This window comes from Vulpes vulpes, chromosome 13, assembly GCF_048418805.1.
Source record: "Vulpes vulpes isolate BD-2025 chromosome 13, VulVul3, whole genome shotgun sequence".
Classification (NCBI taxonomy): Eukaryota; Metazoa; Chordata; class Mammalia; order Carnivora; family Canidae; genus Vulpes; species Vulpes vulpes.
In genome coordinates this window covers 68,326,187-68,341,861 of record NC_132792.1, presented here as the reverse complement: position 1 = coordinate 68,341,861, position 15,675 = coordinate 68,326,187, and the positions used below count along the sequence as shown (strand labels likewise).

At 35.8% G+C, this 15,675-nt stretch overlaps 1 protein-coding gene across 3 annotated transcripts in view; it reads left to right on the top strand.

Annotated features, from left to right (window-relative positions):
- Positions 1–15,675, top strand: part of RAB2A (RAB2A, member RAS oncogene family) — an 89,932-nt gene that overhangs the window by 43,797 nt on the left and 30,460 nt on the right. For all 3 annotated transcript variants that reach the window (XM_026011881.2, XM_026011887.2, XM_072734680.1), the window contains exons 4-5: positions 6,977–7,059; positions 7,469–7,561. In XM_026011881.2, the coding sequence (XP_025867666.1) occupies positions 6,977–7,059; positions 7,469–7,561 (176 nt within the window). The remainder of the gene's footprint in view (positions 1–6,976; positions 7,060–7,468; positions 7,562–15,675) is intronic.

Genomic DNA, 15,675 nt, shown 5'->3' with positions numbered 1-15,675 from the left:
ATGCAAAGTCCCTTTCTAGAGATTTAAAATTAATGCTCTCCAGCCAAAATGAAGTATTTTTTACTTCTATATTTGAAGAATCTCCTTTTTCAGAACTGTTTTGCATAAATTCTGCTAATAACTTAGCTAATAAACTCATGCAGCACAGTGTAGTGTGAACGAGACTACTTGCTATTCTCTGATAAACACATTTTTCATACCTTGTACTGCATGAATACTTGCTTTGCTTAAAATACTTTACCCCCTTTTCCCATTTAAGACCAGCCCAGATGTCAGCTGTTGTGGAACCTTTCTGATACCCATGGGATAGCTCATTCTCCCCATAGTATTTTATGCATATTTCTGTTATAGTTCTGATCCTGTTACTTTACTTGTTTGTTTACCTTCCTCAGAAAATCATGAGGGAAACGACCATTGTATTGTGCTTAACATTGTGTCTTATATTTATAGATGCTGACTGGTTAAGTGTTTGGTAAATTTCATTGAACGAATAAGTAAAGCATCTCATTCTAAGCAGCTTGTAGGATCATTGGATATGTCCAAGAGACCCCATTAACTAAAGTACGTAGTTCCAAAGGGAAGACTGATATTGTACTGAAAATATTGTGACATCAGAGGCACAAACCACTTCATTGTAGTCTGTTATAGTTTATCACTTGTTCTTCTATCCTTAAGGTGTTCTCTTAATCCCCTCCAGTTTTTGAAACTTGAACAAGTCATTAATTCCCCAATTGTTTCTTTTTTGGTTAATTAGTCCTGCCTTTTTTTTTTTTTTTTCTTATGAGTTGATTATTTTACACTGCAGTGATGTTTCAGAAGAAATCTGTAGTAATTACTTATTTTGGACCAGTATGAAAGGGAAATAGGAAAAAAACCACAAAACCTTGTTCATCCTTCCTCTAGTAAGGCAGAGGAGGAGTCTTCTTTCTTCTGTCTCTAAAAGTGAGAGACTGGTATCTTCAAAGACATCATGACTCCCAAGAATTCCAGGGCTTCCACATGGAGGGTGCTAGGACCAATAAATAGCCCATTTCAGATTGTAAAGAATGTTCAAAAAACTCTGTTAATTTATTACTTTTGAAATCTGCTTTTTGAGTTTCTGCCTTAGAGGTTCTCCTCTAATTGTCATAGGTTTTCTTATTTCACCTAACTTCCAAAACTCTTTAATAGACATTATCTGACACACATACAGTTTGGTTCCACACTTGGTTTCCCATATCATTAATGTTTTTTTTTTTTTTTTGTCTGTTTGTTTGTTTTAAGATTTTATTTATTCATTCATGAAGAGATATAGAGAGACACAGGCAGAGGGAGAAGCGGGCTCCATGCAGGGAGCCTGGCATGGGACTTGATCCTGGGTCTCCAGGATCATGCCCTGGGCTGAAGGCGGCACTAATCCTCTGAGCCACCCGGGCTACCCTCATTAATGTTTTTCAACATATTGATACATTTAGTTAGGAAACTACATTTTTAGTAGCAAGGATCATGTCTCTCCTGGCCCAGGCCATTTACAAAACCATCCTAGAGTCCTTCAGGAAAAAATTTGCCAAATATTATTATTATTTGTTTCATCAGCCTTAAGGAAATTATTTTTTCCCCCAAGACCCAGTGTCTTAGGATGTTTGTCATTCATTGTATATCCATTTCCATTCACAAAAAATAAAAATAAGGAAATTTCCTTTCAAAATTTCCATATCCACCATCCAGCATCTTTGCTTGTTTTGAAAATAGTAAGTATAGTTGCCAACAGATACTCCCTAGAGGCCTTGCTGCAAGCAGTGATGACAGTGTGTCACAACCTCCCTGAAAGCACTTTCCTTTGGCCCTGTGTAACTTTTTTTCTTTTGTCAGAAGTCAAATAATGTGGTATGTTTAGTCTCTGTCAGGATGAGTCAAGAAAACAGTTTGCTGCCACTTCTTATTCCTTGACTGATGGAAAGGGAAGTGTAAGAAGAAGTCCATTCTCAGTCTTAGACCCTCATCCAGCCTTTACCTTCCTTTTTTTATTCCTACTCCTCTTTTTGCTTTTTGCCTTCCCAATTGATCCAAATAAATTTTATTCTCTTCCTCACAAATTTATAGTATGGATGTTTTAAGTCCATGTTTCTGCTCAACTTCCCTCGAGATATTTTAAATTCACAAATATTTTTCCCCCAAGGAAGATATTGGAACTACGTAAAAAACACTCACATGCAGCCTACATGCTGAAAGTACCTTTTCAGCAAATCACAGGCATTTTTTTGGTTCTTTGTAAAATGTGTCCATTCTTATAACCAACTTCTTACCCAAACGAGTGTTTTTATTTATCAGTGGGGTGGTATAATGATGGATGACCCTCCAGTTCAGTGGGAGCAAAGAAAGGGGCTGAAACCAAGCACCTTGGTTCTGCCTCCACTCCTCTCTGCTCCCATCCCCACAACCCCAGGAGTAGAGAGGCTTTTGCCTTCTATGGCAGCTGTTCATTAACCTTCTCTTGAATAACTTACAAGGCCAAGAAGCTATGTTAGACATTTCATTCTACTCTAATATTTACCTCCCACCTGTGGTCTCCAGTTTCTCTTATATGGCAGCATTAAAAGAATCTGAAATCCTCTCTTTTTCAAAGTAAATAGTCTTAATTTCTTAAGAAATTTAACATCACTCTTCTTTCTAGGTATTTACAACCCTGTATCTCTTCTCAAGATGATCTACTTTCATTTCTCTAGGAGACTCCCTTAAAAAGCCTAGACTTAAATAGTCCAGATTGACTTTTTCAGTGTCCTTGCTGTGGACACTGAGACAGCCTTAAAAATCACTCTGATTTTTATTGATGTTACTGTCATCCAAAACAGAAGTCTTGTTCATGCATGTAGATTTCAGAATCTTTTTTTTTCTTGATGGTTGTTCCTTATCACAGGTCGAGATTTTTAAGTTGAATCTTTAGTAAGTACCTGAGATTTCATTTTTGGACACTGGACAACTTTTTTGGCTACTTAGTAATCCTTTTCTACTTTTTGGTTCTTTACTGAGTTTTATATAGTGGGAATTGTTAGATAAATGACTAACAATGAAAGTAGAGGTATTACTGTAATATTGATTCTCACAGATCTGAATTTTCTAACTTTATTGGTCTTTTGAGATTAGTCAAGATAACATAATGTGAGCGCATACTTGTATATACTTCAGTATTCCGAGTTAGGCTATCCCTCAAAGAGAACTAAGGTGGAAACAAGATCAGCATTTGAGCAGAGTATGTACCTTTTATATAATCAATAATACTAGAACCATATGATCACATGGAAGTGCTCTTGGGTGTGTGAAGAGAAATGGATAACTATGGGCTATGGTAGACAAGCTTCCTAGCTTTGTGAGAGAATCCGGAGGTTTGGACAGGTCCTTAAAGGGAAGGGAAATTGGGTAGCTGGAGGAAAATAGTTCTTCAGGCAAAGTTACGTAGGCACAAAAGCAAGAATATTCTGAATATGGTCAGGATATCAGCAGGAAAAAAAAACTGACTATAAGAACAAGACTTTTATTGAATAAGAAGATAAAATTCTAGAGAAACAAATAGAGATCAGATTCTCAAAAAAGCTTTAAGACTTAAAAACCAGGGTATTTAGAAATGTTTGAGCAGTAGCTTACTGTGTGTAAAGTTGTATGTTATGGAGGTAACAGGAGAGAAGGAGGAATTAAATTCCCAGCGTGGTTACCACAAAAATTATTGGGAACAGAAAGACTTAGGCATGTAGGGAAGTCAAGTCAGGGTATCCTCATCTGGCGATTGGAAGTCACTTTTAAAGGTATGGGCTAGGGGTGACTGATTGCCTCAGTCAGTAGAGCATGCAGCTCTTGATCTTGGGGTCATGAGTTCGATTCCCATGTTAGGGGTATATTGTACTTAATTTTAAAATAAACAAATAAGCAAATGATGGGCTAAAGAACCAAATTTATTTGATTTAGCAGTCCCCACATGGAAAACAGAGGTCTACAAAGCTTATTTTCTCACAGAGGTTTTATGACTGATTGTTCAAGTACAAAGCATCACTGAGAACAAACATGTTCCATTATCTGGCAAGGCTGACTTGCTGTCTTTTACATTTTGCACTCTGGGTATCTTGCTGATTTTTTGCAGAACTCAAACAGTTATATTATGAACTGATAAGCTTATGGTCCACTCTGGTCACTCCTAACCAGGTTTCTCTGGTGCTGTTCACTTAGCTAGTCATTTTCCTTTCATTAAATGTGTTTTGCTTTAATACCCTCAGCCACTATTAGAAATCTCTTACCGCAGGTAATTCTCTATACTGTTCAGTTTCAAGCTTCTAAAACTCCTTAAGTCAACATTTTGTATTGAAGATGATCAAAAATAACATCTGTACTTCCTAAGTTGACATTCTTTTTCATGTAAAACATTACAGGTTAACCATCATTTGGCCATGTTTATATTAATGTGTTTTTTTAAAAAGTAGATTGCTTTAATGTGATCAAGATAATTAGCATTGGACTAGCTTTATGCAGTTGTTGGACAGTTTGTGTATAAAGAAGTCATAGTAAAATACTTAATTGGGCAAGATTTATTTTAAGGCTATGAATCCCATTAACAGAGACTAGGCCAGTGAGTGAGATGTCTTTACCAGTGACATCTAAAGAATTTGGAAACTATTCTGAATACTGAATACTGATCTTTAAAGTAATCATAGGTTTTAAGATGCATGGTTATGTTCATAGACCTCACTTGGAATGTTTGGGTTTTTATTTGCTTGAGTCTTTAATTTGTAATGGCAGGCAAAACTCGATTGAATGGATTCAGTATAAAGCGATGCATTAAAAACAGTATTTCCATATTGTAACATGTTGTTCTTGGTAAAACAGTACAAAGGGAGTAAGAATGGTGTACAGGCATGTGTTTTTTTTTTTTCTTTGTAAAAATTTGTTTTCCCTTTTACTGTTTATCTGAGCTATTAACCCCGAAGTTTTAAATCATATAGTGGTGTTCCTCTTAATGGTATATTCATTTTAACTCCTACCACAGAATGTCCCTGCAAGATTGTTTTAAAGAACTTTTGCCTTTTCTCAATATTTAGAGCTCTAAACCTGATTTTTAACTTATATATATATATATATATATATATATATATCTTTTTATATTATTACCAAGACTCCTTCCTTGATATATATAATTCACAGTGAAAGTGAAAGAAATCTCTCAAAAATATAGTCCTGGGGACGCCTGGGTAGCCTAGTGGCTGAGCATCTGCCTTTGCCTCCGGAGTTGCTGGATTGAATCCCACTTCAGGCTCCTGTATGGAGACCTGCTTCTCCTCCCTCTGCCTATGTCTCTGCCTTTCTCTGTGTCTCTCATGAATAAATAAATAAAATCTTTAAATATATATAGTCCTTAGTTTTCCTGTGCTAAGCAGTTTTAAAAATTCCCATTATGCTTATATTTTGGTTTATTAAAAGAACTTTTTTGGAAAGATACATCTCAATAAATTATATAAAAGTAATTTTAATGAATTTCATGTTTCCAACTAGTATTATCTAATGTTTTAACCTCGAACTATATGAAATGAGTCAGCTATTTGTACAGTTCTTTTGTGTGATGGCTTTCTCAGGATTCAGTTTGGCCAAAGACATTCAAAGTGCTAGAATTGTTTGCAAGTTACCGAGAGAAGGCCTAATCTTTAGTTTCCACATAGAAGTTATTTTTACTGAATCTTTTAGCATGTTAGGATTTACTGATGTCTACTTATTTCAGTGGGATGGAGTAATGACTGTTTTGTACACTCGATTAAGACATTAGGATTCATTCTTTCATTCTAAAGGCTTTCTCTGCATGTTTGCTGTGTGCCAGACCCAGTGCTAGGCACTCAGAGTGGAGAGCATGGGAGGGAGGGAGTATATTGCGAGGGCCAAGAAGTACAAGGAATTGTAGTGTGGAGTGTTAGAACAAGGCAAAACTTAAGCTGTCTGTGTGAATTCTGAGGTTTAGTATAGTTACACTGAAAGATCAAAACTCAGCATACAAACAAGAATATTGTTCAAGTTAGTAGATTTTGAATACAGAAATTGTGAAAACTGGCTTGGTGTTTATTTAATTTAGTTTTTTTTTTCTCAAAAGTTATAGAAGTGATCAAAAATGCACAAGTATTTCTGATAAGAACCGTCTCATTTTTAAAACTCAGAGGCCGTATGTATATCCCTCACCAGCCTTCTTAAAAACCAGAATATTAGTGCACCAGTAAGAGAGAAAAATGAACTAATTTTGCATAATCTCTGAAGTCTGTTTTCACAAGTGGATATAAAGATGACTTCTACATCCTGTTGCTGTTTGACAAGCATTATATATCACATACAGAGGAAATTGATTGAGTGTGGAGAAAAAAATTATATAAATTAAATTCAGAACCATTTTCTGTTTTTCATAATAAAATGATTGCTCAAAGAATTCCATCTGATGACTGTTGAAAGCTCACTGCAGTTTATGATATAACTGATAAAATCTGCATCCTTGGCCTTCCAACAACCTTTACACCAGCAGATGGTGGGCGTAAAGATGTCATTCATCATTTATTTACAATGGACTTTATTTATTCTAGTGTCAACAGCTGCCCCAGGGAGTGGGTTATTGAATTCAAATGTGAGGCTCTGGGTTATTTGCTTCCTTTCAAATTTGTCTTCAGAGCTTAGTTGCTAGGAGTCCATTCTGTGTTCTAATAATGATTCATGTATTGTGAAGCCATTCAGTAAATTGGGTTGTCAGGGATTGCCAAAAAAGGTTTAGAGGTCTGGGGTGTGTGTGTGTGGGGGGGGGGGTACATGTGTGTCTGGTTGACTTGAGCAATAGTGGTATTTTGTGACTTTTTCCTAAGACTGGTGAAGTTTTCTTTTCCTTCACATGCTCACTCCCTACCTCCCCACATTCTATATGAATAAAAAGAAAATGTGTAGAGAACAGTTTATTAAAGAAAATTCTCAACCTTTTCTTTCCTCACAGGCAGGGCAAGAGTCCTTTCGTTCCATCACAAGGTCATATTACAGAGGTGCAGCAGGGGCTTTACTAGTGTATGATATTACAAGGTGAGAACTTGGAAATGTATCCGTTCGTTTTTCAATGCAGAGACTTTCTCTAAATAAACATTGATTGCCAGTTATAAAAGTATGGTTTTGCCTTTATGCCCTGGCTGTTTGACTTTAAAACTTGTGTGTCTTTAATTAAATTTAAATTTACTGCAGAAATCTGCAACTAAATTATTTTCTTCTATAAATAAGCACCTCCAGGTTAATCAATTTGGTAATATTATTTATACACTGGAATTTTCCAAAGTGAGGTTACACTTTATTTCCAGATACTGTACTTGAGAGCTGTTTCTCATTACATAAGTGGATATGGCTGAAAATAGTTACCTTTAATGGAATGTATACTGTTCGTTGTACACTGCTAGAGGAACACACTAGAAATAGTGATCAAATTTTCTTTTCTATTTAGGAGAGATACATTCAACCACTTGACAACCTGGTTAGAAGATGCCCGCCAGCATTCCAATTCCAACATGGTCATTATGCTTATTGGAAATAAAAGGTAAAAAGACTAATTTAAAGCTTTTTTGCATTAATGATGAAGGAGGCTGTGGATAGCTGTTTATGTGATAATTGTTACAGTGCTCATCTTACATGTTTGTCTAAATGTAAGTTATTGGTTTCTTAAATTACAAAATTTTGAAAATCCTAAGACTGTTTCTTTTGGTTTTTAAAATACAGATATTAAGCTTTGTTGGAAATTGTTATAATCATCATTACTATTATCATGAGAAATCGTTTAATAATTATTTATTACTAATTATTGACTAATCAGTAATCTGATTTATTTGGAGGGTGAATCACTGTCAAATATTATCCAAATTAATTTTTTTAATCCAAATTATTTTAAATACTTTACAGTAGAAATAAATATGTGTACAGAACTCAGAAAAATATTTTTTCTTTTTCATGACTAAATGTTCATTACAAGTTCATGCAATACATCTATTAATCAAGTGTATTTCCACTTAAAGTCCTGAAACATTTTTAGTATTGTTTACTAGATATCACATTAATACTTTTAAGCTTTCTTTTTTTTAAAGATTTTATTTATTTATTCATGAGAGAGGCAGACACATAGGCAGAGGGAAAAGCAGGCTCCCTCTGGGGAGCCTGATGTGAGACTTGATCCCAGGACTCTGGGATCACAACCTAAGCCAAAGGCACATGCTCAATCAATGAGCCACCCAGGTGTTCCTCAGCTTATTTCTAAGGCTTTATATTAGTGTCATCCTAATGTTGATTTTTTTTTTTTTATCTCTCTAGGGACCGTTATTTGCAGTGACTGTCCCTTGTGCTTTACATTTAAAATAATAGAACATGGGAAAACAGTTTCTTGGACATAGCTTCTCTGAACATTAAATTTAGAATGTAGGAAAGTTTTCACTAATTTTAGTCGAAAATTACAGTAGAGGGATGCCTGGGTGGCCCAGCGATTGAGCGCACCTGCCTTTGGCTCAGGGCATGATCCCACAGTCCCAGGATCGAGTCTCACCGGGCTCCCTGCATGGAGCCTGCTTCTCCCAATGTCTATGTCTCTGCCTCTCTCTTTCTGTGTGTCTCATGAATAAATAAATAAAATCCCGATGTGAGACCCAATCCTGAACTCCAGGATCACTCCTGAGCCAAAGGCAGCTGCTCAACCGCTAAGCCACCAGGTGTCCTACATAAAATCTTTAAATAAAAAAATAAGAAAGAAAATTACAGTAGAAACAACTAAAATTAGCACTTTCAAATGTTCATACTTTTACCAGTGTTTTCCTTGTGACTGAAACATGGTGGGTGGCATCTTACTGTGGCTTAAAACTGGTTGTTGCACTTGAGGACCTTATAGTCCCAATATGAAAAAGAAAAGCATATGTACAAAGGTATTTCTCACTACAAAATGAAATGATAATTACATGATATGATGGAGGTGTTAGCTAAGACCAATGGTGGTAATCATATTGTGTTATATAAATGTATCAACACATTGTACACCTTAAACTTACACAATGTTATATGTCAGTTATATCTCAATAAAAAATAAATAATCCCTAAACAATTTTTAAGAAAGTATTTTCTTCATAGCTATTTGATCCCCAACTCTAAGCTCTAGTTAACATGGCTGTCCTGAATTTCCTTTGTGAAATGACTCCTTTCTTAAATGTAGAGTCTTCAGTCAAAACAAACAAACACCAAAAAAAAACCCTAAGTAAATGGAGAGATATACTGAATTCATTGATTGAAAACTAAATATTTTTTAGGTGGTGGGTCTTCCCAAATTGACCTCAAGATTCATTTTAATCCCAATCAGAATTCTTTAGGTTTTTTTTAAGGAGGTAGAAATTAATAAGCTGTTTTCATAATTTGTATGAAAATGCAAAGATCAGGGCACCTGGGATGCTTAGTCAGTTGAGTATCCAACTCTTGGTTTCGATTCAGGTCATGATCTCAGGGTTGTGAGATCTGCACTTAGTATGGAGTCTGCCTAAGTTTCTCCTTCTCCCTCTGATCCACCCACTCATGGGCATGCGTTCTCTCTCTCTCTCTCTCTCTCTTTAAAATAAATAAAAATTTTTTTTAATGGAAAGGTCATAGAATAGCCAAAGTTGGGGGATTTACTGGCTCTGCTCTACTGATTTCAAAGTTTATTGTAAAGGTATTATAATAAGTCCAGTCTGGTATTGGCATAGGTAGACATAGATAGGGAACAGAGTAAGAAGTCCAGAAATAGACCATATATATATATATATATATATATAGTCAATTTTTTGACAAAGGTTCCAGGACAGTTAACTAGGGGAAAGGATAATCCTTTCATCAAATGATGCTAGAACAATTGAATAGCCATGTATCAAAAAAATGAACCTTGACCCTTACCTCACACCATATACAAAGTTAACTAGAAGTGAATCATAGACCTAAGTGTAAGAGAAAAAAATATTTTAAAATTTTAAAATTCTAGAAGAAAACAAACTTTTAGTGACTTTGGTTTTGTCAGACACTGTTTATCTTTTTTTTTTTTTCTTTCAAGATTTTATTTAAATTCAAGTTAGTTAACATGTAGTGTAGTATTAGTGTCAGGGGTAGAATTTGATAAGTCATCACTTGAATATAGTGCTCATTACATCCTTAAGCCTATCATCCATTTACCTCATCCCCCCACCCACCTTCCCTTCCGACAACCCTCAGTTTGTTCCCTGTAGTTAAGAGTCTCTTATGGTTTGTCTCCCTCTCTTTTTATCTTATTTTTCCTTCCCTTCCCCTGTGTTCATCTGTTTTGTTTCTTAAATTCCACATGAGAGAAATCATAGGGCATTTGTCTTTGACTAAGTTATTTCACTTAGCGTAATAACCTCGAGTTCCATCCTCATCATTGCAAATGACAAGATTCATCCTTTTTGATGGCTGAGTAATATTTTAGTGTGTGTGTATATCATATCTTCTTTATCCATTTATCTGTCAATGGACATATGGGCTCTTTCCATATTTCACCTATTGTGGACATTGTTGCTATAAATACTGGAGTGCATATGTCCCTTTGGATCACTATATTTTTATCCTTTGGATAAATACCGAGTAGCACAATTGCTGGGTCATAGAGTAGTTCTATTTTTAACTTTTTGAGGAAACCCCATACTGTTGTCCAGAGTGGTTGCACCAGTTTGCAGAGAGGATGCACCACATCCTCGCCAACATCTGTTTTTTCCTGAGTAATTAATTTTAGGCATTTTGACCAGTGTGTATGGTGGTATCTCCTTGTGATTTTGATTTATATTTCCCTGATGATAGTGATATTGAGCATTTTTCATATTATCTGTTAGTCATTTGTATGTCTTCTTTTTTTTTTTTTTATTTATTTATTTTTTTTTATTTGTATGTCTTCTTTTGAGAAATGCCTGTTCATGTCTTCTGCCCATATTACAATTGGATTTTTTATTTTTGCGGTGTGGAGTTTGGTAAGTTCTTTATAGATTTTGAATACTAGCCCTTTATCTGATAGGTCATTTTTGCAAGTATCTTTTCCCATTCCATTGGTTCCCTTTAGGTTTGTTGATTTGTCAAACTTTTTTTTACATGGGACAGAGAAAAGGCATAAAGGGGGAAAAAATAACTATATACTTGACTTTTAAACAACACACAGTCAAAGCTCATGTTACTTTGATTCCCCAAAGCCTTAACTGCTAATAGCTTACTGTTGACTGATAGCAAATAGTTAACATGTATTTTGTATGTTGTATGTCTTATAATACTGTATTCTTACAATAGAGAAAAGAAAATCTTATTAAGAAAATGGTAAGGAAGAAAAAAATACATCTGCTGTATTGTACTATAATTTGAGGGGATTAGGGTAGAGGGAGAGGAAGGGAGAGAATCTTAGGCAGGCTTCATGTTCAATCCAAGCAGGCTCCGTTTCACAACCCTGAGATCATGACCTGAGCTGAAATCAAGGGTCAGACACTTAACTGACTGAGCCACTCAGGCACACCCCAGTACTGTTCTGTATTTATTGAAAAAAATTCACATGTAAATGGACCTTCACAGTTCAAACCCATGTTGTTCAAGGTCAACAGAATTGAAAAGTTTTGCTCTTCAAAAGACAGTTTCAGAGAAGTCTGGGTGGCTCAGCAGTTAAGTGTATGCCTTAGGCTTAGGGCGTGATCTTGGAGTCCTGGATTCCACTCAAGCCCGATGTAGGACTCCATCAAGGAGGAACCTGCTTCTCCCTTTGCCTATGTCTCTGCCTCTCTCTCTCTGTGTGTGTGTGTCTCTCATGAATAAATAAATAAAATCTTAGAAACAACAACAAAAGACTAGGAGAAAATATTATAACACATGAAACCTATATCCAACAAAATGTTTATATCTAGAATAATGAAGAATGTTACAATTCATTAATAAAAAGACAGCCCAGTGTTTTTAAATGAGCAAAAGGTCTGAATCGCACTTTACTAAAGAAGATATATATAGTTGGCAAGTAAGCACATAAAAAATATTTTAACACCACTAGTCATGAGGGAAATGCAGATTAAAACCTCAATGATATACCATTACACACTCATTAAAATGGCTAACATTAAAAAGATTAACATACTAAGTATTGGCAAGGATATAGAAGAACTGAAACCTTTGTATGGCTTTGGGGCATGTAAAATGATACAATCACATTTGAAAACAATTTGGTGGTTTCTTTAGAAAATAAATATACATCTGCCGTACTACGTAGGCATTCCATTCCTGGGTATTTATCCAACATAAGCATGTTTTCATAGGGCCACACAAAGAATTACACACAAATATTCTAGCAGCTCTATTTGTAATAACCCAAAAGTGGGAACAACCCACATTTCAAATAGTAAGTGAATGCGTAAATTGTGATATAGTCATACAGTGGAATATATTCCACTCAGTAAAGAAGAATGAGCTATTGATGCTATGCATCAGAATGGATAAATCTCAAAACAATTATGCTGAGTGAAAAGACCTAGACAAAAATGAAGATACACCATGTGATCCCATTTATATAAAATCCTGGAAAATTTAGAAAGCGGATCATTAGTTGCCTAGCAGTAAAGTGGGAGGAAAGGATGGATTACAGTGGAGTGTGAGGAAATCTATAGGAGGTGAATGGCTTCACTAGTAAACATGTCAAACTCATCATTTTATATTAAATGTGTGGTTTATTTTAGATTAATTATGTTGTAGTAAAGCTGTAAAAATAGTAAGATAGCAAGTAGCATACTGTATAGATTTAATTTTAGAGTTATTTTTTTTTAAGATTTTATTTATTCATTCATAGAGACACACACACAGAGAGAGAGAGAGAGAGAGAGAGGCAGAGACACAGAGGGAGAAGCAGGCCCCATGCAGGGAGCCTGAATGGGACTGGATCCCCAGTCTCCAGGATCACACCCCGGGCTGCATGTGGTGCTAAACTGCTGCACCACCAGGGCTGCCCTAGAAAGAGTTATTTTAATAGAAATCAAAGTTTGCTGTTAAGAGAAAATATTTACTTGTAATATTTCGATTATAAAAGGCCAATTATTGATTACTTCCTTGTAACTAGAGATATCTGTCATCTTGGCCTTTGCTTAAGACCTTTCATTGTTACTCTTTCCTCATTTAAATTATCTCAAGGCTTTTAAGATTAAAGCTATTGTAGGGAAACTTTAGTCTCTGTGATACAGAAGTATTCATACTACCATTCAGTGGTGATGTGTGAAAAAATAAGAGGAGACTATTGGAGAATAAAGAGAATTTCATACTTTTAATCTTACTAATGTTTTCCTTGTGTCTCAAACGTGGTGGGTGGCAACTTACTGGTGGCTTAAATTTTGTTCCTGCCCATGAGGAGCTTATAGTCTAAATGTGAAAAGGAAAAGCACACTATATACAAGAGGTGTTTCTAATGATTATAGATGGGTGGCGCTTATAATTAAGAGCATAGTAGCAATGGAAAGACATTTTAAGGAAGAAACTAGGAGAAGGGAACAAAGAATGTATGACGTGCAAAGAGTGAATCGGGATGAACAGAGATAAATGAGGTGATTATTATTAGATGAGGTGAATTGGGGTAGACATGGAAACAGGGAATAGGCAATTTTTGAATTAGATGCATTAAGCAGTAGGGAGCCAGTGAAGGGATTTGAGAAGGGCACTGACCTAGTCAGAGTGACAGATGACACAAATTTTTCTTACTATGGCATTTTAAATTGGTTATACAAGAAATAGGAAGCAGACTCTACAAAGATGAAAAATTCTTAATAGTCAAGGATTATAATACAAACCCTAAACAAAAAGAGGGTGTGAATTAAGAGAATGGTTTAGGAAAGAAGGATAATTAAGTAATGAAAACAATTTAAAGAGGATTAATAGAGTTAAAAGTCAAAGACAACAATATGATTTTTATGCCTGGAAAACTGAGGAAACAAGCAAAATAAAGAAGGGTATATAACAAGAAAAGTCATGCATTCCTAAATGCCATTTCCCTTTTTTTTTTTTTTTTAAGATTTTATTTATTTATTCATAAGACACACACACAGAGAGAAAGAGAGGCAGAGACACAGGCAGAGGAAGAAGCAGTCTCCATGCAGGGAGCCTAACACGGGACTCGATCCCGGGACTCCAGGATCACACCCTGGGCTGAAGGCAGGCATGAAACCGCTGAGCCACCCGGGCTGCCCACCTCCCCTTTTTTTTTAACAATCCCTCAAAGGTACATATCTTTAACCCTCTTTCCTAAAATAACATTTGCAAATGCAAATATAATCAGAGATAGTGCTAGTAGAAAACAGTAATTTTATCCCCAAATAAGACACTGTTTAAATAAGATGTGGCATATGCTTAAAATGGGATAAGGGATACTTAAGGGTAAAGGTGTTTTCTTGAAGAATTTGAGTAATTAAAAGCTGATTTTCCCTTAAGAAAGACTGTCAGATAAGGGGGCTGAATTCCAGGAGCATGTAACCACATCAATATTGCTAGTGTTTTCTCCCCATTTTTTATTTCTACTAGAATGTAAGCTCCACAAGGTCAGGAAAGTTGGGATTTTTGTCTGTTTTACAAGTGGCCTCTCCCCAGATGTAGGAAAGGGCTTGGCAGACAGGAGGCCCTCAGATTATCGTTAGATATGTTATCCCTGCCTATGCTCCAATATATGTAAACTTGGGAGATCCCTGGGTGGCTCACTGGTTTAGCGCCTGCGTTTGGCCTGGGGCATGATTTCTGGAGTCTCAGGATCAAGTCCCGCATCGGGCTCCCTGCATGGAGCCTGCTTCTCCCTCTGCCTGTGTCTCTGCCTCTCTGCCCCCCTCTGTGTGTGTGTGTCTCTCATAAATGAATTAATAAAATCTTAAAAAAATATAGTAATATATGTAAACTTAATTTGCCTTTTTTATTCTCATTTTACCACTGATATTTCATAGCATGGGCCTTTAAACAGCATTAAACGTCCTTGTGGTTCTGTTTCTAATTTTTTTTTATTTTTATTTTTTAAGATTTTATTTATTTACTCATGAGAGACACAGAGGGGCAGAGACATAGGCAGAAGGAAAAGCAGGCTCCTTGCAGAGAGAGCCCAGTGTGGGACTGGATCCCAGGACTCCAGGATCACACCCTGAGCTGAAGGCAAGAAGCTCAATCACTAAGCCACCCAGGCACCCCACGTTTGTAATATTTTATATCAAACTAGGTTTCAGATTTTTAGGAGTGTTTTTTGAGCACTTGTACCACTAAATGCTTGGATGATATGTTATAAATTATTTTTAAAGCATAACACCTGTGAAAGTTACAAAATCACTCAGAAGTTTCAATTTCATAAACAGCAGTTACTGATAATGAGCTAAGTTACAACTTTGTAAACATAATTGACAGCTTATCTGGTCAGCCAGCTTTAATGGTATCTAATTCCTGCTGAATTTGTAAAGCTGAAACAGTGATATTAGGTAGATGAGACTTTAAATTAGGTGGATAACATCTTTGGTTTTATCCCTAATTCATGTGATGTAGATTTTGCATAAAGTACCACCATTCTTTACTGTACACTCAATAAAAATAATATTGTAAAAGACTGCAAAATGGGAAAATGGTCCACAATATACAGTTGAGTGAAGAAAAGGCAAAATACAGAAGTGG